Source organism: Podarcis raffonei, chromosome 2 (assembly GCF_027172205.1).
Source record: "Podarcis raffonei isolate rPodRaf1 chromosome 2, rPodRaf1.pri, whole genome shotgun sequence".
Classification (NCBI taxonomy): Eukaryota; Metazoa; Chordata; class Lepidosauria; order Squamata; family Lacertidae; genus Podarcis; species Podarcis raffonei.
In genome coordinates this window covers 102,542,212-102,564,778 of record NC_070603.1, presented here as the reverse complement: position 1 = coordinate 102,564,778, position 22,567 = coordinate 102,542,212, and the positions used below count along the sequence as shown (strand labels likewise).

Genomic DNA, 22,567 nt, shown 5'->3' with positions numbered 1-22,567 from the left:
GCGATAACAGCTAGTCGAGCGGAACGGTTGTTGGGCGTCTCCTAACGGCAGCAATGGACTGAGAAGAAAAGTTAAAAGAGAGAGAGAAGTAGAGGAAAAGATTGCGCCTAGCTGTATTCGGGTCGCGATGGAGGTAGCTTCCTTTCACCTCACAGCTCTCTTAAGGCTTTTTTTTTTTAACGCTTCATGCTGTGGTACGGTCTCATTGCTCACTTTTGTTAGATATGACCCCTGTTTCCTTCATTTAGTGGTACTGTCCACAAGCTCCCCCCTCCAATCTCCCATGCTTGGGTTCTTCCGCCCTGGTCCCCACTCCCTTCCTCCTCCTCCCATTTCCCTCTCCTCCTGGGATGAACGTTCTCCCCTCTCCGCTCGCATAATGGTGCATTCTCCGCACAGGGCTTGAAAGGGCGGGAGTTGAAAGGACGGAGTTCAGGTTTCTGAGGCAGGGGTGGTGAAGGAACCAAAGAAGCTGTACCCCGGCTCCCTCGGCCAATAAAGCGAGATGAGCACCGCAACCCCAGAGTCAGTCACGACTGGACCTAATGGTCAGGGGTCCCTTTACCTTTGCCAGACACAGACATGCTTAGCGTCAGCAAGGTTGCAGCAGCAGCATGTGCTTTCATAACAGCACAAGGTTGTAAAAAAGCCAAAAGGCCATGCAGTGCAAGAGGTTCATGCTTGCCATCCCTGTGCAAAGCTCAGAAGTGTTACAAGAGTAGCACAGTGATCGTTCACAACAGGGTGGTGAATACATCTTGGTAGGTTTCTTTGTCTCTGTGCGTATAAATGTTATATCCAGCTAGTTAAGTCAAAGCTTAATATATATCCTAAGCCTAAGTTGGAGGGAGAACTTTGCTGGTGATGTACTTTACAGCTGCATTCCTCCTCTATCCTCAGAATGAAGCGAAGTCCGGTTCTTGCCCATTACAGTGAGAAAGAGAGAAGGGAACACGAGGAGGGGCTGTGCTGGAGAAATTGCTGTTGGAATGTCTCCTTAACCAATGAAAGTGAGTGAGCTCTAAAGCCCCATTTTGACAAGACTTGGAGTAGAAAAATGAACATCCACGTTTTGTGCGAGATAGGTCTCTAAACATCAGAGAAGAAAGTGGAACCTACAACAAAATGTTGCATTGTGGCGTGCTTTTATTTTCTCTCTCATCCAATTAATTTTCCCTTTTCCCTCACCAAAGAAAAACAGGTCAGTCAGCATTACATACTCAGACCTCATATTTTTGGCTGCCTTAGGGTTTCTCCCCTCCCCCAGGAGTCCCCCCTATTCATTCATTCATTCAGTAAACCTTTGGGTTCCCCCAAGCCTACTTATAACTTCACCTTGTGTGTAGATGGTGCTACTTTGACTATGTAAGGAAACTAAGATCACTATTAATATATTATTTATTCATTTGTTGCAATTCTGTACTGTCTTTCTGCCAAGGCATCCAATTAAAATTTAAAATATTAACGAATGGTACAAATATTCTGAACAGATATTGTGAGGCTGACTTCAGGAGCTGCTGCCACCAGCTCCCTGGCCTGGATTTCCTCACTTCTGCTTTCCTTCAAGACATACAGGCCTTAAGTTGTTCCAGAGAATATGGGGCTGATGGTTCATGGAGCTGTTGATGGTTTCTTCAGCTGGTGGTTATATGCTCCATGCCAACATTCTATGTTATGATCTAGTCTCATAAACTGAGGCAGAAAGGACAAGGGATCAGAAGAAGTCTTCTGCTATATTCAGGCATGCTCCAGAATTACCTAGACTGCTCCAGGATTGAATGACTTGCACTGAAATAGTTTAAGTGCATTCAAGCATGTGCATGACATTAACATTGCCACACTCATGTACATACCCAAATGAACTCAACATGTTCAGGCATGCAGCAAAGTGATGTTGACATGCTTTTTTTGCTTCACCAAAGTAAATTCCAAAGTAAATACAGTTAATAAAAAAACTGATAAATGACTGTGTGTTGAGTCTGCTCTTCAGAATAGAGGCATCTCAGGTTAACTATGCTATGAAATAACACCATTAAATTAAGACACTTTAAAAAAAAATGCACAGCATATATCTCTGAAGAACCATGCAATATTAACTGATATTCACCTGGTCCACGTGTCACATTCAGCCAGTTTAAAACAAACTATGGGTTGTGTGAAAGAGTTCCTGGGGTGCCCCTCCTCTGCTTCTGCCATGCCACAGACAAAGCAATACAGATTCTTGTTTGTCAGAATGTACATCAATATGACTGCTCTTATCTGTGCTACATTGATTTGATAGGAAGTACATATGAATGTGCATGCCTATTCGTTCGGGTGCAACTAATCATATGTAAATTCCTTTTTTAAAAATGCAGTTACAGTTGGATTGGGGTGCATGTCCCAAGTGTGTTTCAGATTTTCTGCAGGACTTCCATAATATTATGTTCATATATAACAAGGAGGATATCTTGCTGTGGAGGCAACATCTGTGCTTCTCTTTTTCTTTTTGCCCACCCCCAAACCTCAAAAAGGGAGGGGGAGAGAGAAAGCAGCTTCTCTAAAAATGAAAGGTGCATTTTAAAAAGTCTTGTCTATACATTGTGAGTGGGATTGAAGTAAGTTGCAAAAGAGCAAAGCTTGGGTTAATGCCCAGTTTCAGATGTGTTTGTTTTTTGGGATTCATAAGAGCTACCTAAACATCCATCCCATAAAAGCTACCACTACCTGAACAAGGAACACTTATTGATGTTTGCCTTTCAAACAAACAAGCAAAGGCTGTATGAGTGTTCCTGCCCAGGAGTTATGTTGTGGAGGAGCGCACAGTTTTCGAAAAGGAAACATTGTGGGACAATGGCTAGAATGCTGGTCTTGGATCAGAAAGGCCCAGGTTCAAATTCCTTATTTACTCAAGGACAAAGCTCTATTTCCCTGTTGTACACATGGGAGGGAACATAGGATGTGAAACATTAAATATAATTGTGTGGGTGTGAGGAGAGTTGAGCACCTGGAAGAGACCTAAGGGTCATCTAGTCCAACCCCCTGTAATGCAGGAATCTCAACCAGATCATACATGACAGATGACCATCCAACCTCTGCTTAAAAACATCAAAGGAGAGTCAACCTCTTCTCATGGGGGGTCTGTTCCACTAAATTGTTAATAGTAAACTTGGTGCCCGTTCCAACATCTGAAACATTTGTTCAACAAGTCCAGTTTTGCTGAAGTAATTAGCAATATGTGCCTTTAACATAAATACAGTCCAGCAGTATTGTTGTTGACGTCTGTCTATTTCAAGACAATGGAGTTCACTTTCTGGGGTGAAGTCAAACTGCTGCATTAGTATCACCGAAGTGACTTCCCTGGGGCACACGTCTGTGCAGTATGTATGGAGGGATTGGGCTGCCCATACAACAAGACACCCCCCCCAAGCCTCACAGATGTGATCCAAAGGAAAGCGACACTTTTGGCACCAGCTTGGCTGCAGCCGTTGCCAGATGGAGGCATACAAGGTGCCATCCAACCATCTTAGGGATTCCACTCTGGATTTGTATAGTGTTTACTCCTTGGTCTTGTCTTCTCCTGAAGATATCCCACAAGGCAGCGGGGGTTTAGGATCTAGTTTTCTTTTTCCTAGATGGGCTTCTCAGGTTGACGAGCCCCATCTGCCCCTCTGCAGCATGTGCAGCAACTGCCTTCTTGACCACTGGAACTACCATTGGTCTCTTCCACCCAGTCCTCTGGAGCCTGTATTTGCATGCAGGGGAAGTCCCTAATTCACCAAGGGTTTGAGACCCATTGACTACTTGGTTTAGCTGGCCAGTCAAAGCTGTTCCCAGGGTGTGGTCGCAGCCGCATGCTGACAGCTTCTAGGAGCCAACAGGTGAGAGCTGAATGTAGGGTGGGGACCAAAGGTGGACAAAACACCTGAGAAGGACCTTAACGTGTACTCCACCAGAGGAGCTAACCCTCCCCTAACACCCCATACACCCCGGCAATATTATGATCCTGAGAATGTTCATGAATCAGATTTCACTTTTTAAAAGGCAGTTGTGTAGCCACTAATTCTGTGTTATATTTAGCTTTATCACTGTATTTTAATAGATTTCCCTGGAAGTATCTCTCTGTATATTTAAAGAAACAATTTTAGCTTCTTTTTCTTCATTGACAGGAGTGGTAAAACTGAGGCATTAGTCGTATGACTAAAGATGACATCCTATTTAGCACAAGAAGTTCAACTTGCTAAAAGACATGAAGAAATGTAAGTATTTATTTCAGACAAAATCCTGCCTCTTAGGAGTTAGGAGAAAGAGAAAAAACACCAAAGAGTTTGACACGTGTGGCTAAGAATCTGAAATAATTTCCTAGGCTTTTTTACATTTATACCAGTTTGTGATGTTACTTACCAGGCTAAGGGTAACTGGGCTTTTTTCTGTATGAAAGACTTTTGCTATTATGTAAATACTCCAGAAAAAGTAACTTGTCTCTTAGACCAGTATCATTTTTCCCCAACTGAGCTTCTTGGAAGTTGTAACAATAGAAAACTAAAAAGATTGCCTCAAGGGGGTGCTGTGATGCCAGTGCTGCTCCTCTGATGAAAAATGCTAAGTGAAACCCTGACTATTAATATTGAATCTTCTACTTAAATTCTAGCTAAACCTGAGCAATTGGATTCAGCCTTCTTAAATTCATTCTGAGGCCTCATTTCAGTCCAGTATTTTTTCTTCATATTGAAACTAAAATTTCAGGTTATATATCACTAAAACATAAAACATTTATGTTTGAATTAATAACAATGTTTTACTGTGCTTTGAATAATTAAGTTCTTTCATTCAAAAAGTGAAATGTAAAATTGTGAATTGCAATGCTTTTTAAAATTGTGACCAAAAAAATCTTCCAGCTTCACCTTCCAGCTGCTCTGATGTGAATCAAAAGGTGCTGTGGGCCAAGGTGCTAGGTACAGATTATTCAGGTGTGGCATTTGCTGAACCTAGGTTAAGACAATGTGGTGTTAATTAAGGTGACATGCCTTACTGAGGAGTTTCCCTATTTCCAGTGTTTCTGGATCTGATGGCATCTTTATTTCAATAACTGATGCATCAGAGAGGCTGTCATCATCTGAATCGAAGTGCTTTTTAACTGATTGTGGATTTACGGTTCCAAAAATGTGCTTAGACCCTTTGTTGTTTTACACAAGTACTGAACATGACAACCTGGGTGTTTGCAGCTAGTGGTGTAAATTACATTACAGGACCTGCAAATGATACTTTATTTGATATAAGTTTCTGCTAGTCATTCTGGTCTTGAAGGTAACCTGAAAAGGCAGAGCAACTGAAGAAGGCAGAAACACTTTGCTTTAAAACTTCAATATCTCCATTTTGTTAGTTACTAACTTCTTGTTTTGAACCTCGTATGTTAATTTAATGCCTATTCACTCAGTTTGGAAAAATCTTTTTGGAGCTCTTCACATTCCTGTTTTGTTTTCAGCACCCTCAGTAATTTGGTATGTCTGTAAACTTTACCAGCTCACTGCTTGCTTCTAAGTTCAGATCATTTATGAACAAGCTATAAAGCACAGTTCTCAATACTGCTCCTTGGGGGTCTCACTATTCACATCCTTCCATTGTGAGAAATGGCAATTTATTCCTGATCTCTGCTTCCTCTTATTTAACCAGCTGTTGATCCATCCTCTTATCCTGTGTCTATTAAGTTTACAGAGGAGCCTTTGGTTGAAGGACTTAATCAAAATATTATTGGAAGATTAAATATATAATGTATTCTAGATAACCCTTATATACGTGCTTTGCAACACTCTCAAAGAACTCCAAAAGTCTAGTCAAGCCATTTTTTTAGAAGCCATTCTGGTTCTCCTCAACAAGACTTATTCTTCTATATGATTAATCATTTTGTCTTTAAAAAAGCAACCCCATATAACACGCATCCCCAAACTCGACCCTCCAGCTGTTTTGGGACTACAGTTCCCATCATCCCTGACCACTGGTCCTGTTAGCTAGGGATGATGGGAGTTGTAGTCCCAAAACAGCTGGAGGGCCCAGTTTGGGGATGCCTGCCATATAATATAGCAGAGCTTCTGTTTCTGTGGTATGAGAATCACTGACAAGTTTGACACTGCCTCATTGTGCTTCAGCAGCTGAAACGGCAGGGAGAATTTAGGAAAGGGTAAAAAGAGTATAAAAATTGTCATGAGTTTAGTACCAAAATCTGTGAAAACTCTTATGTGCATTTCTGACTATCACTTCTCAGAGAGGAAAAAGCAAATCTTGCAAAGTACAACAAGGGCAATACAAATAGTGGTGGGTGTAATAAGAAGTGGAGACTTAATAGGACTAGACTGAATTAATTAAGAAAAGAAATAATCACCGAGGCAATGTTATTTGACATATGGAGTCTTAGAATGGTTTGCAGGAAATTGAATGTAAGTGATATTTACTGATATTTTTCTTCTTCAGAAGAAATACTTTCTGAGCTTTAGGGCAGCGGTGGAGGGCCTGTGGATCTCCACATATTAGATTCCATCAGCTCCAGCCAACATGGCCAATGGTCAAGGATTATGGGAGGTGTTGTCCAGCAACATGTAAAACACTACCGCTTCCAACTCCTGCTTTAGGATGGGGACCACAGCTCAGCTGTAGAGCTCATGCTTTGAATGAAGAAAATTCTAGGTTCAATCCTGGTATCAACAGTTGAAAAAATGGATAATGTAGCAGGTAAAGGGAGAGAGAGACTTCTGCCTAAGACCCTACCACCATTATGACATTCTGAAAGATTTACACTTTCATCCTTATGATGATGTGTAATCCCAAAGCAGATGCATCACAGCTTTTGTTGGCTTTCCCCAGCAAAGTATTTCTAAAGCTGCTCTGCAGCCTTTTTGATAGGCTCCAAAATCTGCTTCCATTCTGGTTCAAGAGGGGCCTGTCTCTTTTTGTACAAATGTGACTTACCCCAAAAGTTTTACAATCTAAAGCATTCCTCCCATTAGCCACCTTAACCATGCATTGAGACCCCACAACCCTGTCTGCAGGCCCGGCATATAAAACAGGTAGCATTCTACCATGCAGGCCCTGAACTTGAACATGTTACCTAGGAGTCTAAATTTGGCTTCCACAGCCTCATGTCAATATTTCCCAACATCCCTGGTGCCAGCATGTACCAGAACTAGTGATTGACCCTATCAGGACAATGCATGATGTTTGCAACCTTCACACCAGGCAGGCATACACCATACAATCATCAAGTTTGTCACCAATCCATTTCTCTCTGTTCCTGATCATCAAATCTTCCACTACTGGTTGCTCTGTGGGAGATTATAGCCAAGGATGCAGAATTATCCTTATCCGTTGGTAGGGAAAAAACAGCCAGAGAGCCTTTGATCTGAAGCCTATTGATTAGTTTGGGATGTAGAAAGAACCTTATTGTACAGTTGGAAATGAGGTGGAACTTGGGGGGGGGGACTTTGTAGAAGGGAATATTGAAAAGATCATCTATTTCAGGAAAAGCATACCTGATTATTTACAAATCTTGATTCTGAGGAAGATAAATGGATATTCCTTTAAATGACAGCCTTCCTTTTGCATGTGAACATGGGCTATGTACAATAGCAGAACCCAGTTAACCCATATTATTGCTAATGGTACAGTTAGTTATTATTCCTAACTCTGCTTTAAACACGTCTCTTCAGCAGTGTTCAGTGCTGGGTGTCTCATTTGTTCACAGAGCCTGCTTGTTGTACAACATGATGGTTGCTTTCTCCACAGGAGCACATCACGTAAGGGACTTCCTGTGCTTTTCCCCCTCCTTCAGTGCACCCACGCTGTATTCAACATAATTGGAGAAGAAATGGGTGAGGGTAAAAGGTGGCTGTTTTTCTTGCTGTTGTGCAGAAAGAATGGTCTGCCCACTTATCAGAATGTTTCCCTTTTGTAGACTGTCTCAGAGAATGGTGTTGCTTCAGCAGATGGAGAGTCATCTAGGAGACAAAGAAGCTGAGAAGACATGGCAAATACAAGAAGCTGATGCAGCTCGTAAAAGAAATGTAGCACTTTTAAATGTAAGTTTTCATCACTTTTAACCAGCAACCGAATAGTGAAATTTCCATATGGCATTTAAAAGACACTGTTTTCCACTGTGTTAATTCCATTACATTTTATTACATTTATATCCCACCTTTCCCTCTAAGGAACTCAAGGTGGCATGCATTGTTCTCCAGCCCAGTGACTGCTTCAGGGTCACCCATCATGCTTCCTGGCTGAGCATTTGAACCCTGGTCTCCCAGGTCCTAGTCATTACTCTAGCTACCACACTGGCTTTCAGATACTGATAAATTTGTTCAGGACCATATGCAGAAGGAAGCAGAGGTGCTTAACACTGAAGTGTGATCAGCTATTCTTTACACTGTTCATTTCAGACTGCTGGGGCTTACTTTTTAAAGTCCTGAACAGCTTGGGACTCAAATACCTGCAGCAACCTGCCCAAGTCGTAAGATGTTCAGAGGAGGCTCTTCTCCATGTCCAGGGGAAGTTAATTATGTAGCAACAAAGGAGGAAAAAAAGACTCTTGCTCTTTGGTGGCACTTCATCTTTGGAATTTCCTCCCTGTCCCTGCTAGCAATGTTACAATCATTTCGGTGTTGTGTCAAAACTTATTTATTTGTCCAGGCATTTTTAAGCTGATTTACTGTTCGTCTTCTCTGCTTGTTTTAGCTCTGTCTGCATGCTTCTAATTGTGGTGTTTTATTTACTTTTGGCGTTATTTCTTGTTCTGTCTCTCCAATCCATCTGAAGCAGGAGTGGCTGTGCAGGTGCTTTGCCAGTGACTAGAAGCAGTGATTAGCTAGATGAGGATCAGTGAAAAGGATTCAGTGAACCTGAATTCTGATAAGTCCATGCAGTGAGATTGGGAGAGGAGAGCCTACTCATGATCCCACCAGTGAGCATAATAGGGCAGGGAGTGTCATTTATTTGTTTGTTTATTTCACAAAATTCATATACCACTAGATTGTAAGGGGGAAATATACATAACCTTTTGGTGACCAGACTGTGGTCATGGTTGTAAAAAAAAACCCAAACCACCTCTGCCTAAAGCTGAAACACAGGTGGTGAATGACTAGGTTTGTCTATAACTAAAGTGTGTGTTTAGGTTAATATTCCTTTTTCCAGGATGTTGGCTTTGGGTCTTCATTAAACTTAATTGAAATAATTGATATAATCAGTAATGTCGCAAATGCTTTTTAAAATTAACTCTCATCCCAATTACTGCAACCTTCTCTCTAGTCTTCCATTGCCATACCTCAGTCCCCTAACCAATATCCAGTATTCTGCAGCCACAACTATTCACCTCTGTTGTCGTTCTGATTATATGGGCCTGTTCTTTCTCCCTTGCTTCTCCTTTGTCTCCTAGAATATGTGATGCCATATTGATTAATTGATTGTAAGCTTCTTAGAGCAAAAGGTCTGCCTTGACATACCCACTTGGAACAAAATGATGCCCAAATATCTATTTAAAGATCAAATGAAGATGTGTGAGTGGAGGCAAATGTTCAGATGTTCAGAATTCCATTTGTCATCTCAACTACCCTCTCTGTTGAATATAAATGGAGAGAGAGAGAGAGAGAGAGAGAGAGAGAGAGAGAGAGAGAATTGGGTGTGTGTGTGTGTAATGCAGTACCACTTTTGAATATTCTAGGTCTTGTAATTGTTTATGCTTTTGTTTCTTGGGTCTCTTACTGTTATTTTTCTTTATCCTTCCAAGATAGCTGAGACTGATCCAGAATGTGGAAAAATAATTTCTGGTTTCTTGACTTTCACCCAAAGATAAAGGATAATTTAAAGTGATCTATTTGTGCTATGCTGAGAGAATCTGGTCTTGGGTTCATTTGGTTCTCAGCATAGTCCTTAGCCCTCAAATGCTTACCAGCATGTTGGTTAAGATCAGGTATTTTTGTTTCTGCCTGTCAGTATGACAACTAAGGTGTTTATGGAGGGAATGATTATATATTGGGAGGGTGGGAACCCTGTGAGATGCAGTGGTAGAAACCATGTGCACAGGAACACATCCCTCCCCACCAAAAAGCAGGTTCCCTGTTGACAGTGTGGTCCTTCATGTTTTTCTCCTTTTGAGAACAAAGATGGAGTCTAGAGTGAAACAGTCTCAGGAGTTGGATGTCACCATTTTATTTGTCGCAAAAGTCTTCTGCTTCTTCTAGCAGTAATTTTAGCTTGCAATGTCTGAAGCATTTAACAGTGAGGTGCAGAAATACTGTGTCTGCTCCAGGCTACGAAGACTTATCTACTCACTCTCATACAGAACATTCTGCAAAGCTAAATCAGTCCTCTGGGCACTTCTGCAGTCCTTCCGAGGAAGGTGATATGAGCTCATGATATTTCTTTCGCACTTGCTTGCCCATTCCAGCAAAGGCCATCTCCACAAATTTTATGACAAAACATTGCTCTAGGAGTGAGCCAAGACATGAGAAATCTTACCGTCTCTTTCTTGGTCTGGCTCAAATTCAGCAGATTCGACTGTCTCTAAGGAAACCATTTCCAACTGGCTGATTGCTGACTCTTCCCTTTAGGCAAGCATAAACACAAGATTGCTTTTGGATATAAAGGATTTTTCTTCTGTTGTGAAATAGCTTATAGTCCCCCCCCCCCAAAGAAATAGCTAGTCCACAGACTGTAGCCCACCATGTATTTGTTAACCACTATGGTTATATTGGGCCTAGCAACTTTCCTTACTCCTCATTGTGATGCCACTGATTTTGTAGGGCATTTCTTTCCCATCCCCCACTTAAAAGAAATATGTACTTGCTTTATCTCTCACGGACATACATATATATTTGCAACTATGCCTTAACATTCACCTGGTTGCTCTTCTAGTGCATGTTGTGGTGTCATGTTTTGTGACAGTGTGTCTTTGTTTTACTTTTCTAGAGACATCCCTAGGGCAGTACAGTCTCAAAAGAGTGGGGATGTGTCACCTCTTTCTTTGGGAAATGGGAAATTACTTCCCTTTAATTGCTTTGTTCTAAACATGTTATGACAGATCACCCACTCATCCACTCTGCTCTTTTTGGAGCTGAGGGTTCTGTAACCTTCTTGTGCATATTTTCAGTTCAGTGCCTATGAAATTATTTCTGTCAGGAGCAGAAAGGGAAATTTGCACATGATGGGACTCCTAGTTCTTCACAAGAACTGGCATTTGGCTACATTTTGATAGAATGAGCAGTTTAGAGCTTGGAGAAGTCCCAATATGATATTTTAAAAGAAAAAATAGGGGAAGATGAAGGTTTGTTTGGGGTGGGGAAGGGTTGCCATGGCCAACCATCTGTGGCAGACCATATATCACATAAAGCTAGGTATATCAGATGCACAAAGACATCATAAAACAGTGTCCACTCACCTCATGTGTACCAGTATATAGGTGTCTGTCCTGTTTTCACATCTGATATATACAGAAGGCCACCCTATGGGTAGATCAGAATATGTATGCTACTTCAACAATGTGAAGCAGGAACCAATGATGAAATTGCTGCTCTGTGATGAATACCAGGTTGATCCTATATATAGCTCAGGGGTAGGCAACCCAAGGCCCGGGGGCCGAATGCGGCCCAATTGCCTTCTCAATCCGGCCTGCAGATGGTCCGGAAATCCGCGTGTTTTTACATGAATAGAATGTGTTATTTTATTTAAAATGCATCTCTGGGTTATTTGTGGGGTGTTGGAATTCGTTCTCTCTTTTTTTCCCTTCAAAATATAGTCCAGCCCACCACATGGTCTGAGGGATGGTGGACCAGCCCACGGCTGAAAAAGGTTGCTGACCCCTGCTATTGTTTATATATTTTGCATTCCTCATTGGTGAAGAAAGAACACACTTAATGCAACTTGCTGAAACCATTCACATATTTCAAAAAAAGTTTTACATATAACAATTCCTATGTAACTGACATTTTTGGGGACAGTGACAGCCAGTGTTAGTCATACTCAGAGTAGTCCCATGGAAATAAATGGATGTGTTCATTAATTTTGGTGGGTTTACTTTGAATATGATTTAGTTGAATATCAGCCTATATACCATATTTTTTGCTCCATAAGACGCACTTTTTTCCTCCTAAAAAGTAAGGGGAAATGTGTGTGCGTCTTATGGAGCGAATGGCGCTGCGCAGAGAGGGAGAACTGCGCAGCGCCCCTTCAGCGATGCGCCTGTCCTGCGAAGCCGGAGGAGGAACAGAAGGGGCTCCTTCTGTTCCTCCTCCTGCTTGGCTGAAGGGGCGCTGCGCAGCTCTCGCTCTCTGCGCAGCACCCCTTCAGCGAAGCACCTCTCCTGGCTTTTGCCTTAGCCGCACGCAGCCTCTTCGGACAGGGGGAGCCTTCATCCCGCTGCCCTGAAGAGGCTTGGCGCGGCTATCCCAGAAGCCAGAACAGCCAGAGGCTATCCCAGAAGCCAGATCCCTCTTGCTGTTCTGGCTTCTGGGATTCAGAATATTTTTTTTCTTGTTTTCCTCCTCCCAAAACTAGGTGCGCCTTATAGTCTGGTGCATCTTATGGAGCGAAAAATACGGTATGTATTTTTAGCCCACAGGTATACAGATGAAAACAATTGCTTACAGTGAGATGATAATAGTAGCCTGTTGATACCTGTAGGTAAAATATTATAAGCTCTTTTAAGTTAGTGCAGAATATTTGCTGTTTACCATCACAGTGCGCTGAATAATTTCTCTCAAGTGTCAAAAATGTTAGAACATTTGAGGAAGGAATAAAAGCATATGTATGACCATCAAAACAAATTGTCTGGCAGGAAAATGCAACTTTAGTGAGTTTAGATGTATTAATTTTATTCTGGCTTTAACAGGCATGCAGCACTGCAGATGCTTTCTGATAACAAAATAAAACAGGAATGAGATCCATGCAGAATATTATATTAGAACCTTGAAAATAAGGTTCAGATTTATGTGCCAACTTTTAAAAATTATTCCCGATAGCAGGCATTGTACATTTCACAGTTACCATGTGGAGAGTTGTTAATTTGGCTTTCTCAGAAATACACCGATGCCATGATGAGGTGTCATTGTATTTGCCTGCATTCAAATGAAATTGAGTAAAATTACTTCTGTTATGCTTTTAGCTATGAAAAGAGTTATTACTGCTCTCTTGGTTACAACTAGAATTTTGTACTTCCAAAACAGAAATGGCTGAAACACAAGTATTAAAAATTGGCTTGTTCTGTTGGTTTTATTAAAGGGAGGAGAATTTTAAAACTGAAATAAATTGATTCTTTGACATTCAGAGGCATTTGGGTTGCAATCCTATGCACACATATTTGAGAGTGGGTCACTGGGACCTGTTTCTACTTAAGGATTGAGCAGTTAATCCAGTATTTTTGAATGCTAGGATAATACTTCCCTCTTGGCTAAGTTTTGCTGAGATCTTTAAAGCTGAATCTAAAGTTGTCTGGTTTATTCAATGGTGGCTATCTAGTCTTTTATGTATTGTATGTGTTTTGATTATCAATGTATTTTGGGTGGCTTTTTATAATTTTACTGTTTTAACTTATGCCAATAAAGGCTAGTAGTAGTAAGAGTAATAGTACTTCCTTCTTTCACACACAATTCCTTAAGATGGGTACTATTAGATTAAAATTATAATTATTGTGAAATAATTATAAATACCAAAACTGATTAATTAACTCCACCCACAGCCAGGAAATACATCTATGACTGACAAAACAGCAGCAAGTAAGTGTCTGATTCAATATTGCTGTAGAAATTCGGCAATAGGTCAGATGTGCTCTCAAACCTTACCATACTCTCTTTAAAATATGGAATGAGAAGTAGTATTGTAGATTCTGAATGTGGAATTTGTATTTTATTTCTTCTTTTGCTTCCTCCTTGTTGTGGTATGTAAGCCACTTAGAGATTTCTGCTGAAGTGCAAAGTGGTATATAAATGAACTAAACAAATATAAATAAAAATATATAAATAAGGCAGAGGAGGGTGGTATCACTAACAAAGCTGGTGATACCTCTTGAACACCATAAGCATCATTTGCAACTTTTAAGCTTCCAAATTAGATTCCATCTTCCCAAGAATGATTATTTTCTAATATTAGAAACCTCATTTTGCCTTTCCATATGTACTTCTGGTTAAATAGCATAGAAATCAATGAATGAAGTTATTTATGTTCTTCAGCTAGATGCTCCTTATTTCTTAAAATGCCTGATAGCATGCTACCCAGTTCACAAACTTCATTAAAACGTATTCGGGGATGCTCTTCTTTAATTTATCGAGGCCAAGAGACAAGTGCTCAATAGCTTCACTGTTTTGCCCTACCGCAAACTGAAATAATTTCCCCAGTGCAGATCAGGCGAGATCTTTTCCTCATCGTGTGCATACCACCTAATCAATAAATGTTCTTCAAAAGCTAACCGCCACCCACTATGCAACAATGTGTGCTCTCTTGATGGCACCTCTGTATCAGATAATGTGCAGGAACTGTTAACATATGAATTCAGTCTGTTCCCACCTTTGATGCTACTTCACTATTTTGCTAAAGATTCAATTTCATTAGAGCCAGTTTAAATCTGAATCATTTGTGACAGGACTGAACTGACTGAGATCAGTTCCAGAGGCCCTGCTTATATGCCTGTTAGTAGTGGTGGTTAGGAAGGCCGATACAAAAGATGGGCCCTTTGTTCTTAGTCAAATTCCTTCCCTTTCTCAGTGGAACACCTTCCCCCTATTGGTATGACTGGCTCCCTTGCTGTTCTCTTTTAGATAATCCCTGAAGATGTTTCATTTCAGTCTGCTTTTAATTAAGAGGGTAGGTTAATATATTTGTTACTGTATGTTTTTCAGTGGCTCCGAGTTAGGACTCTATATATTTTTGACTGGCTTGAAGTAAAATGGTTTATACGACTGATTTAATATTCAAATGGTCAATTTTGATATTTGTTTTTCAGTGATTTATTCTGCATCACTTTGGGGAAATAGTTACCTTTTCAGAGGCTACCAAGGAGTTAAGTTTCTTAAACAAATTAAAAATGGTCTTACAAAGCTAAGAATGCACCACACTCAGGACCGCATAAGTCCATCATTGTTTAGCAGAAATCGCATCAATGCCATCTGAGGAGAGGGATTGGCTAATTGGTAATGTACTGTCTCATTTTATTCCATGGCACAGAATATAAAGCAGTGAATTGTTTAATACTAAATTCTGTGAAAGACAGAATGCTGGATGTGGACTGAGAATGTTTAGATTCATATCCTTTCTGAACTTCACTGAACTTCACCTCATAACAATCACTCTATCTCTCTCTCAGCCTAGCCTACCTCACGGGGTTGTCATAATTATAAAATGGGAAGATGTGTGAGAAACAGATGTGATAAGTAAAGTAAGCTTTTAGAAGTATAGACAGTGCTGAATCTTTTCTAAAGGTATTTTGAAGCACTGTTCCTGGAGCAGCATTGTAGATTTGTAGTATTTTCCATCATCACCTGAAGCTAGTGGTATTTAGGAGACTTCCAAGGGGCTGTATGTGGCCTTTACTTGTCACCTTCTCTGTTCCCTTTACTCCCAGCCGCCTCTTGAAACTTTTAAAAACCCAAAATGTTTTATATCGCAGTATCCAAAAAACTGCACTTGATATGCCAAAGGCATATTATATTACTGCTGACTTTTAAAATATTGAAAAGGTTTGCCAAAAGCAAACCCTATTGCCAAACCTTAAAGGGAAAAGACACATACAAAAGACATGGTTGCCTTTAGCTATCAGCAGCATGCAAAGGTGCCATCTAATCTTTCTGAGACATCATCCCGCCCCCAAGGCACATTTCAGCTCCCAGCAACAAATTCTGTCAGTTCCTGTCATTAAATCAGTGTTCTGGATGACAATAGACTTCAAAATATGCTAAAACTGGATAGGAGCAACAAAAAGACACATCTGGTATGTAGGCTGTGCCAAAGTGCCCTTCTCAACTAAAATCAAGCGAGCCAGAGCTATTTTCTCTTGCCCCAAAGTACTGTACTTTACTTTCCTACCATCATATATATTTTTTTGAAACAAAGTAGCCGCTGAATTGATTTTGGACAGGATTGCGTAATGCTGTGGAAATCTTCCTAAGAGCAGTGCTGTGGAGTGGAGCGTGTTGCAGTAAGAATACTTTGCCATACAACACCCTAGAAAACCAGGGTTAAATGGAGTCTGAGGTGTCTTGCTATCATGACAGTTGATCTCTTCAGGCCAAGGAGAAAACGTTTTGATAGGTGTTGTAAGAGTCTGCATTTCATGGTGCATCTGTTCTGTCATTTAATCTCTGGAGCTGTTAGTCCGACATTGTGAACCACCCCTTTTAGCAAAATCGGGAGGGTCTTACACTTCTATAAATGCACGAGTGTGGGAAGGAGGAAAGGTTATCTTGCATTTCCTCCCCTGTCTCATCATGTTCACAATCGCTCACTTCGTCATTCCTTTTCCATTGCTGCCTGCAATAAATTGGGTCTAGATCTCACAACCCCTGCTTAGGCTGGTTTTAATTTATCAGTGATATTCCAAGTGGCTCCTTCGCTCCTGGCGAGCGTCTCTTTGTTTTGATCCCGTTGCACGAGGATCCCTATTCTTCTGAGCTGCCATGTTTTGGGAATGATGGGAAGTCCCTTTGGGGAATTTCCTCCTTTTTTTAACTTAATTTTTAAAAAATGCCTTACTCTTCACACTCACTCTCTGCTCCCGACGATGCCATCTGCTATGCTCTCTCCTTCCATCTCTGTTCAGCACTGGCTCCTTCACACCCCACTCCCACGCCCCTTCCCATCTCTCTTAATTTGCCCAAAAGGCCTGCGCTTGATCTCTTTAATGTTTGTGTATGAAAGCCCACAAAAAAGAGGGGGGTGTCACAGCTTCGAGGAGGTGCTTCCCCCTCCCGCCCCCAGATTGAGTCTAGTTCTCTGTGAACCCAACACATGGAAAGTGGAAGCCCATGTGCAAATTTCCTCAGAAAAGCTAATAGAGGTGAGTTTTCATTGGAGTTTGAATGTCTGGTGAACAGCTTGCTGCCTTTCTACATCTTTGTGCACATGTTATGCATGCATATTAGCAAGTCATCTTTGTCTTGAGCAGGGAAGAGCTTCAACAAAATTGCTGTCTGTCTTTGTAGCTCCGTTACTTTGTGGCTTTCTTTCGGAAAGAATATTGGCTTCATCACATGTGCGCAGCAAATGCTTTCGCTCCAAATGGTGAATCATCTTAACTGTAAATTACCCCCAGCGCATAAAGTTCAAATCATGCAGTCAGCGCTCTCAGTAAAAAGTACCTCAGTAATAAAAACAACTCTCAAAGTCTGAAGGGTGTTTGTCAGGGTACAGCTGATTCATTTAAAATCTCTGTCATGTTGCATACCTTATTCCTCAAAGTTCCTTTCTTGAAGGATTTGTCTTCACTTTCTAAGACAACCGCGTTTGAGAGATTTAGATGTTTCCAGGGAGGTAGGGATGCAACATTGCCGGGTATAACGTGTTTTTAAACACCCATTGCCGTGAGTGAGAGCTATCTCATATACAGTAAAAAAGGAGGTAGGAAATGAAACAGCCCATGAGTACCAGGAACAGCTGCAGAAGAACGTTCATCCTCAGGCACCCACAGCAGAGATCCTTTCCAGCCAACATACAGGTGCGCATTTGTGTCTTGAGCTTTTGAAGAGCTTTTGAAGCTTTGACTCTTTTTGGTCATTAGTTGACTCTGTGACCAAGTACTGTGACCAAGAGACAAAGGAAACTATTTAAGAACAAGAGCGGATTCAAGGAACTAGAATGGAAGAAGCTGGTTTCAGTGGTGACACGTGTCAAGAAATCTAATACCCCAACCCTACATATTTTTTAAAAAAAATGTTTGCTATCCACAAAATGCTGGTTCAATAATGAAGACTTAATTCTGGGATTTCTTTTCACTTTCCCCAGATCCCTTGAAAATAATAAAAGTTATAAATATAAAAGGGGCCCGTGAGGAGCACTGGAATGTCTGTCTGCATTGGTGGCATATCCACAATGCTAGTATAACAACAGTTGTGATATTGTTCTGGCTACACACCTATTCTTAAGCACTTAACTTATTCAATGGATCAGCAGAGCCTTCAATTCCAATAAAATTGTAACTTATTGGATAAACTGTTTCGATAGTTGTTTTTTCTTCTTGCTCAGTCGCGCATGAACCACTTTCCTGTGCAGTGTCTTCCTCTTGTTGATATAATAGCTTTGCTGAAGTATGTGAAACAGCTGATCCCTGTATGCAAAGCCACTCCTGAATGGGAAAATCAGTTGCTGGAGAATAGCAAAAAAAATGCTTTTCATAAGATTATTGGAACTAACACACCAGTAAAGATACTCCTCCAAATGGTTGCTGGTTTTTTTGGACATTTTTAGGGTTTGTACATTTTCTCAAAACTTTACAATTTCTGTGAAGTGTCTTGCTTACCAAGTATAATAAAATCAGACACTGGTCAGATGGAGTTTTGCCAAAATCAAAGAGGGTATTTAGTGGGACCTAGTGAGGTAAATTTATCTTTTGGGGCAGGGATACACTAACCGAGTGTATCCTGTCTTGTGAGTCCCTCTCATGCATCCTGGTCTTTCTGGAGATGTCAGTCCTTATGCACCATGGTCCTAAGCATTTTAAGATTTTAAAGGTGTTAACTAGAATCTTGAACTAAGCTTGGAAATATACATGAAGCTAATGGTGCTGATATAAAAAGAGTATTATGATTTACAAAGCCCTTGTTCTTTCTTCATCTTCTCTTTAGATTATATCACTTGGGACAGTGATCTGTGATTTCTTTATGCCTCTTCTGTTCAGGTACCATGTACATTGACATCACTTATTGTCAGGATGCTGTGAGAGGCTCCCAGCTGGTTGCCCAGGAAGGTATAAAGACAAGGAAAAGTTCCTTACCATCCTATTTTATTTCAAACTTTTCAGAGAGGGGCTATAGAACTCAGCCTCTTGGATAATGGCGTTGTCCTGAGTGAATCTCCACCCCACCCCCCATCTCTCCTACTTCCTCATTCGTCACTCTCATTGTCTTTTCTACTCATGCTGCCACATGCCCTCTGTCTTTGAGCTCTTTTCTCTCCTACTTTTAAGGCTCTCCAGGTTCTGGGAGATGGAGGGTCTGGAAAGCTTTCTAATGACAACGTGTCAACTGGGTGTTGTTTTGGTTGTCCCATGATTTCCCAGCTTTCCCCCTCATCTGAGCTGTGATCTCCCTCAGACCCATGTTACGCGATCACCATTTTTAATATGTGTGTATGTGTGTGTGTGTGTGTGTGTGTGTGTGTGTGTATATATATATATATATATTTAGCATGTGTGTTACATTCCCTCATAGCAGCTTTCTGAGATCTGGGTGGGATAATGGGTGGGACAGGATGCAGAGGGTGGAACAATGAGTGTGACTCTTGCCTTTGTACAGTAGTATCAGAGACTGGACAGAGGAGGAATGGTAGAGACCGCCTCCCTAGCCTGAATCTTCCAGAGAAGAGGAAGACAGTATAGATTTACAACAGTGGTTTGCGGGAGGTCACAGCTCAGAGGCGGATGAGGGGAAAAGCTGGGAAATTGTGGGAAAGCCAGAACAGCTGGCTGACAAGTTGTCACTAGAAAGCATTCCAGACCTCCCACTCCCAGAACCCAGCAAGCATTGAAAGTAGGAGAGCAAAGGGCTCGGAGACAGATGACCCTAAGCGGCCACTGTAAGGTGGGTGCTGCTGCTGACAAATGAAGAAGTAGGAGAAAAGGGAGTTGGAGATTTACTCAGAGCAACACCATTACTCCAAGAGGCTGCATTTCTAAGCCTCTCTCTGTGAATATTGAATAAACAACATTGGTAAGAACTTTCCTTGTCTTAGCCATTCCCGGCAACCAACCGTGGGGGGTTGGATCCTGTGACGCCTGACAGGTAGTCTACATCCCACGCATGAAAAAGTCAGAGATTTGCACACATATGTATCTCTCCATCTTTTATCCAACAAGCAAAAGTAATTATTGCAGTCCACAGACCCATTCTAGCCAGACCAAAGCATTTGAGGAGGATGTGGAATAGGGCTGGTGCAGGGTGTGGCCTGAGGAAAAGGATGTTGCCACAGGAGTGGCCCAGAGAGAGTTCTGAGGGTCAGATAAAAGAGACCTGGGGGGCCCATTTGGCCTCCAGACCTGACATTCCTTGCCCCAGTATATAATATTGCTGCTTTGTTGCATGTATGTGAATTCTGGTGCTTCATGTGTTGCAGGATATAAAAACAGCAGGGAAAAAGCTACAGTCGAGAGACCACTTACTTCTGCACCCTGACATTGTTAATCTTGAGGTAAGCCTAAGGCCAAACTCCCAGCTTTCCATAGTCTTTAATGCAAACTTTTAAGCCAAAGATTGCCAACATAGTGACCTCCAGATGTCATTGTGCTCCAGCTGCTTTCATTCTTGACCATTGGTCATAATGGCTGGGGCTGAAGGGTGAGCCCATCAACATCTGGAGTGCAACCACATTGGCTACTGCTACCTTAAGCTCTTCATGATGTTGTTAAATGACAACATGGTTTTAAAATGCAATCACTGCTGTGCCCCTGGTGCTCTGCAGCCTCTTCAAATATATTTAAGATTCTTTGTTGGAATAGAAATGCAGCCTCTAATACTCCATTAGTTGGATGTTAAATTCTATTTATGTTATGTCGCAGTTTTCGTTTCCAATACATTGTATACTGCTGTTTTCAGAATCCAGAACATACTGGGATTCATGAGGTTCAAAGCTGTATTTCCATTATCACTTGATTCATATTTTGGCATTTTCTCAGTAGAGTTTCAACATTGTCCCCTCAGCCGCACTGTGCTGTATTTCAAAAGTTCTCCAAACTTAAAGGAGTACATCCAAGACACAGTATGACCGAGGGAACAATCACAGTATGACTGAGGGAACAATCCTCTGCCTTCTTCCTAACATCCAGGTTTCTCAGAGGTGGTCAAATAACCTCAGAAACTGAGCAGTATAGAGACAAGCACCAGACGTCCTCCTGAGAGTTGGCTGTGCACTTTGCAGGCTCTCTGACACCCAGAGACAAGGCTCTACTCCTCTCACTCTGAGTCTTAGTGACTATAAATTCGGATGGCTAAAGCCAGAGCAACTTTGCAAGCCCTAGACATTTTCAATTTTGTTCTGAACCATGTGTTGCCATTACTTTGTTTGGTGTTGTGGCTTTATAATACATAAAACATCATCAAACTATTTGAACCCGATTACTTCAAAATCCTTTAAAAATCCTTGTATTTATATATATGCCAAACCTTTCTAGCAACTACATAGTTAAAATGTTTTAGATAAGGACTTTATTGTTAAGAATTCTGGGAATAACCTTGTGATTCTGAAAAATATAACTCCTGCGTATAAATGAAGGAAACAATTATAATGTTCAAGGATTACTATTCTAATACATTATTCACCACAAGAGGGCACATCCAATCATTGCAAATTTACTCCAGGCATTGAAATCCTTCCAGCCTCCATTATATTGTATAATTGAGGGATTTGAGAATTAGCACCAAAGTAGTTTGGCCTTTTCTAAATTACTTCACACGTAAAACAGGCTTTAATGACACATTTTATGTTTGGATTGTTTTGTGATGGGCTTGTAAACAAAGTAGATTATGTTGTGAAGCCAAGTTAAATTGCATATTGTGTTATGTCTTTTCTAGACTCTTTACTGGGCAAAAGTAGAAGAATCCATCCCTAAGTGGGAGCCATTTTTTTTAGGAAGAACGCAAGCCCCTATCGGGGTTAGAAAAATCAAGCCAACAAAGCAAAACACAAGTCCCCCCAAGAGATAAACGAAAATCAGGTCTGTGGGAAGGATTTGCTCATTCTTCCAAATGGTGGGTTATTAAATGGTTCTTTAAATTTTTGTTGGATAAGCTACATGAATTCTGAATCGACAATGAAGAGTTCTCCCTCATCAGCCTGTTTATCTACAGGAGAGTGGCCTTTGTATCAAACATGGAAGACATCAGACAACTCAGCCGTTCAACTGTTTAGTCAAGATGAGCAAATACGGAATCTTATCCTTCACTTTTATGAAGGAGAGGCATCTTTTCCCAATAAAAGTGGAAGCACATGCCAATCCGACTGTCCCATGAGAAGATTTGTTTCATGAGTAAGGCATGCATTTCCCATAATTTCGGCAAGCTGGGTTTAGCTGGTGGCTGGGGACTTAAACAGAACTCTGAGTGACAGAGGCTGAAGAAGAAACCCAAGGAATTTTAACATTCCCCCATAATTTAACCATGGCCACCTCCCCAGTCATGTTTGGTCTATAGGCATATCTTATGTGGCTAAATATTGCTCTCATACTGTATTTCAGTTTGGATCCAGCTGATGTAACAGGATTTAACCACGGGATTTTAGAATTTTCCAGCTCTGAACTCGACTTTGTGTTTGGAATAGATTCTCTATCAAAAGTATACAGCAATAAAAGGTCATATTAAACTATATTTTATGTTGACATATTTTGTCGACTTAAAATTGTTGAACAAACACATCT

General features: G+C 41.0%; 1 protein-coding gene across 5 annotated transcripts; it reads left to right on the top strand.

Moving 5' to 3' along the window:
- Positions 1–20: 20 nt before the first annotated feature.
- C2H3orf14 (chromosome 2 C3orf14 homolog) lies at positions 21–22,039 on the top strand. Of its 5 annotated transcripts, XM_053378356.1 has the most exons (6): positions 923–1,010; positions 2,514–2,552; positions 4,150–4,238; positions 7,925–8,048; positions 20,272–20,346; positions 21,726–22,039. In XM_053378356.1, exons 3-6 carry the CDS (start codon positions 4,186–4,188, stop codon positions 21,855–21,857), a joined length of 384 nt encoding a protein of 127 aa, XP_053234331.1. In that variant the 5' UTR covers positions 923–1,010; positions 2,514–2,552; positions 4,150–4,185; the 3' UTR covers positions 21,858–22,039. The 5 variants fall into 5 exon arrangements, with proteins under 5 accessions (XP_053234333.1, XP_053234330.1, XP_053234331.1 ...); XM_053378358.1 differs by lacking the exons at positions 923–1,010; positions 2,514–2,552 and adding an exon at positions 21–133; XM_053378355.1 differs by lacking the exon at positions 2,514–2,552 and having other exon boundaries at positions 918–1,010.
- Positions 22,040–22,567: the final 528 nt, after the last annotated feature.

What these genes read in the sequence shown, in the direction of transcription:
- C2H3orf14 (XM_053378358.1), top strand. Translation starts at nt 4,186, where the DNA reads ATGACATCCTATTTAGCACAAGAAGTTCAACTTGCTAAAAGACATGAA. An exon ending in GCTAAAAGACATGAAGAAAT is followed by an intron (nt 4,239 to 7,924) that starts GTAAGTATTTAT and finishes TCCCTTTTGTAG; the next exon opens with ACTGTCTCAGAGAATGGTGT. An exon ending in GAAATGTAGCACTTTTAAAT is followed by an intron (nt 8,049 to 20,271) that starts GTAAGTTTTCAT and finishes CATGTGTTGCAG; the next exon opens with GATATAAAAACAGCAGGGAA.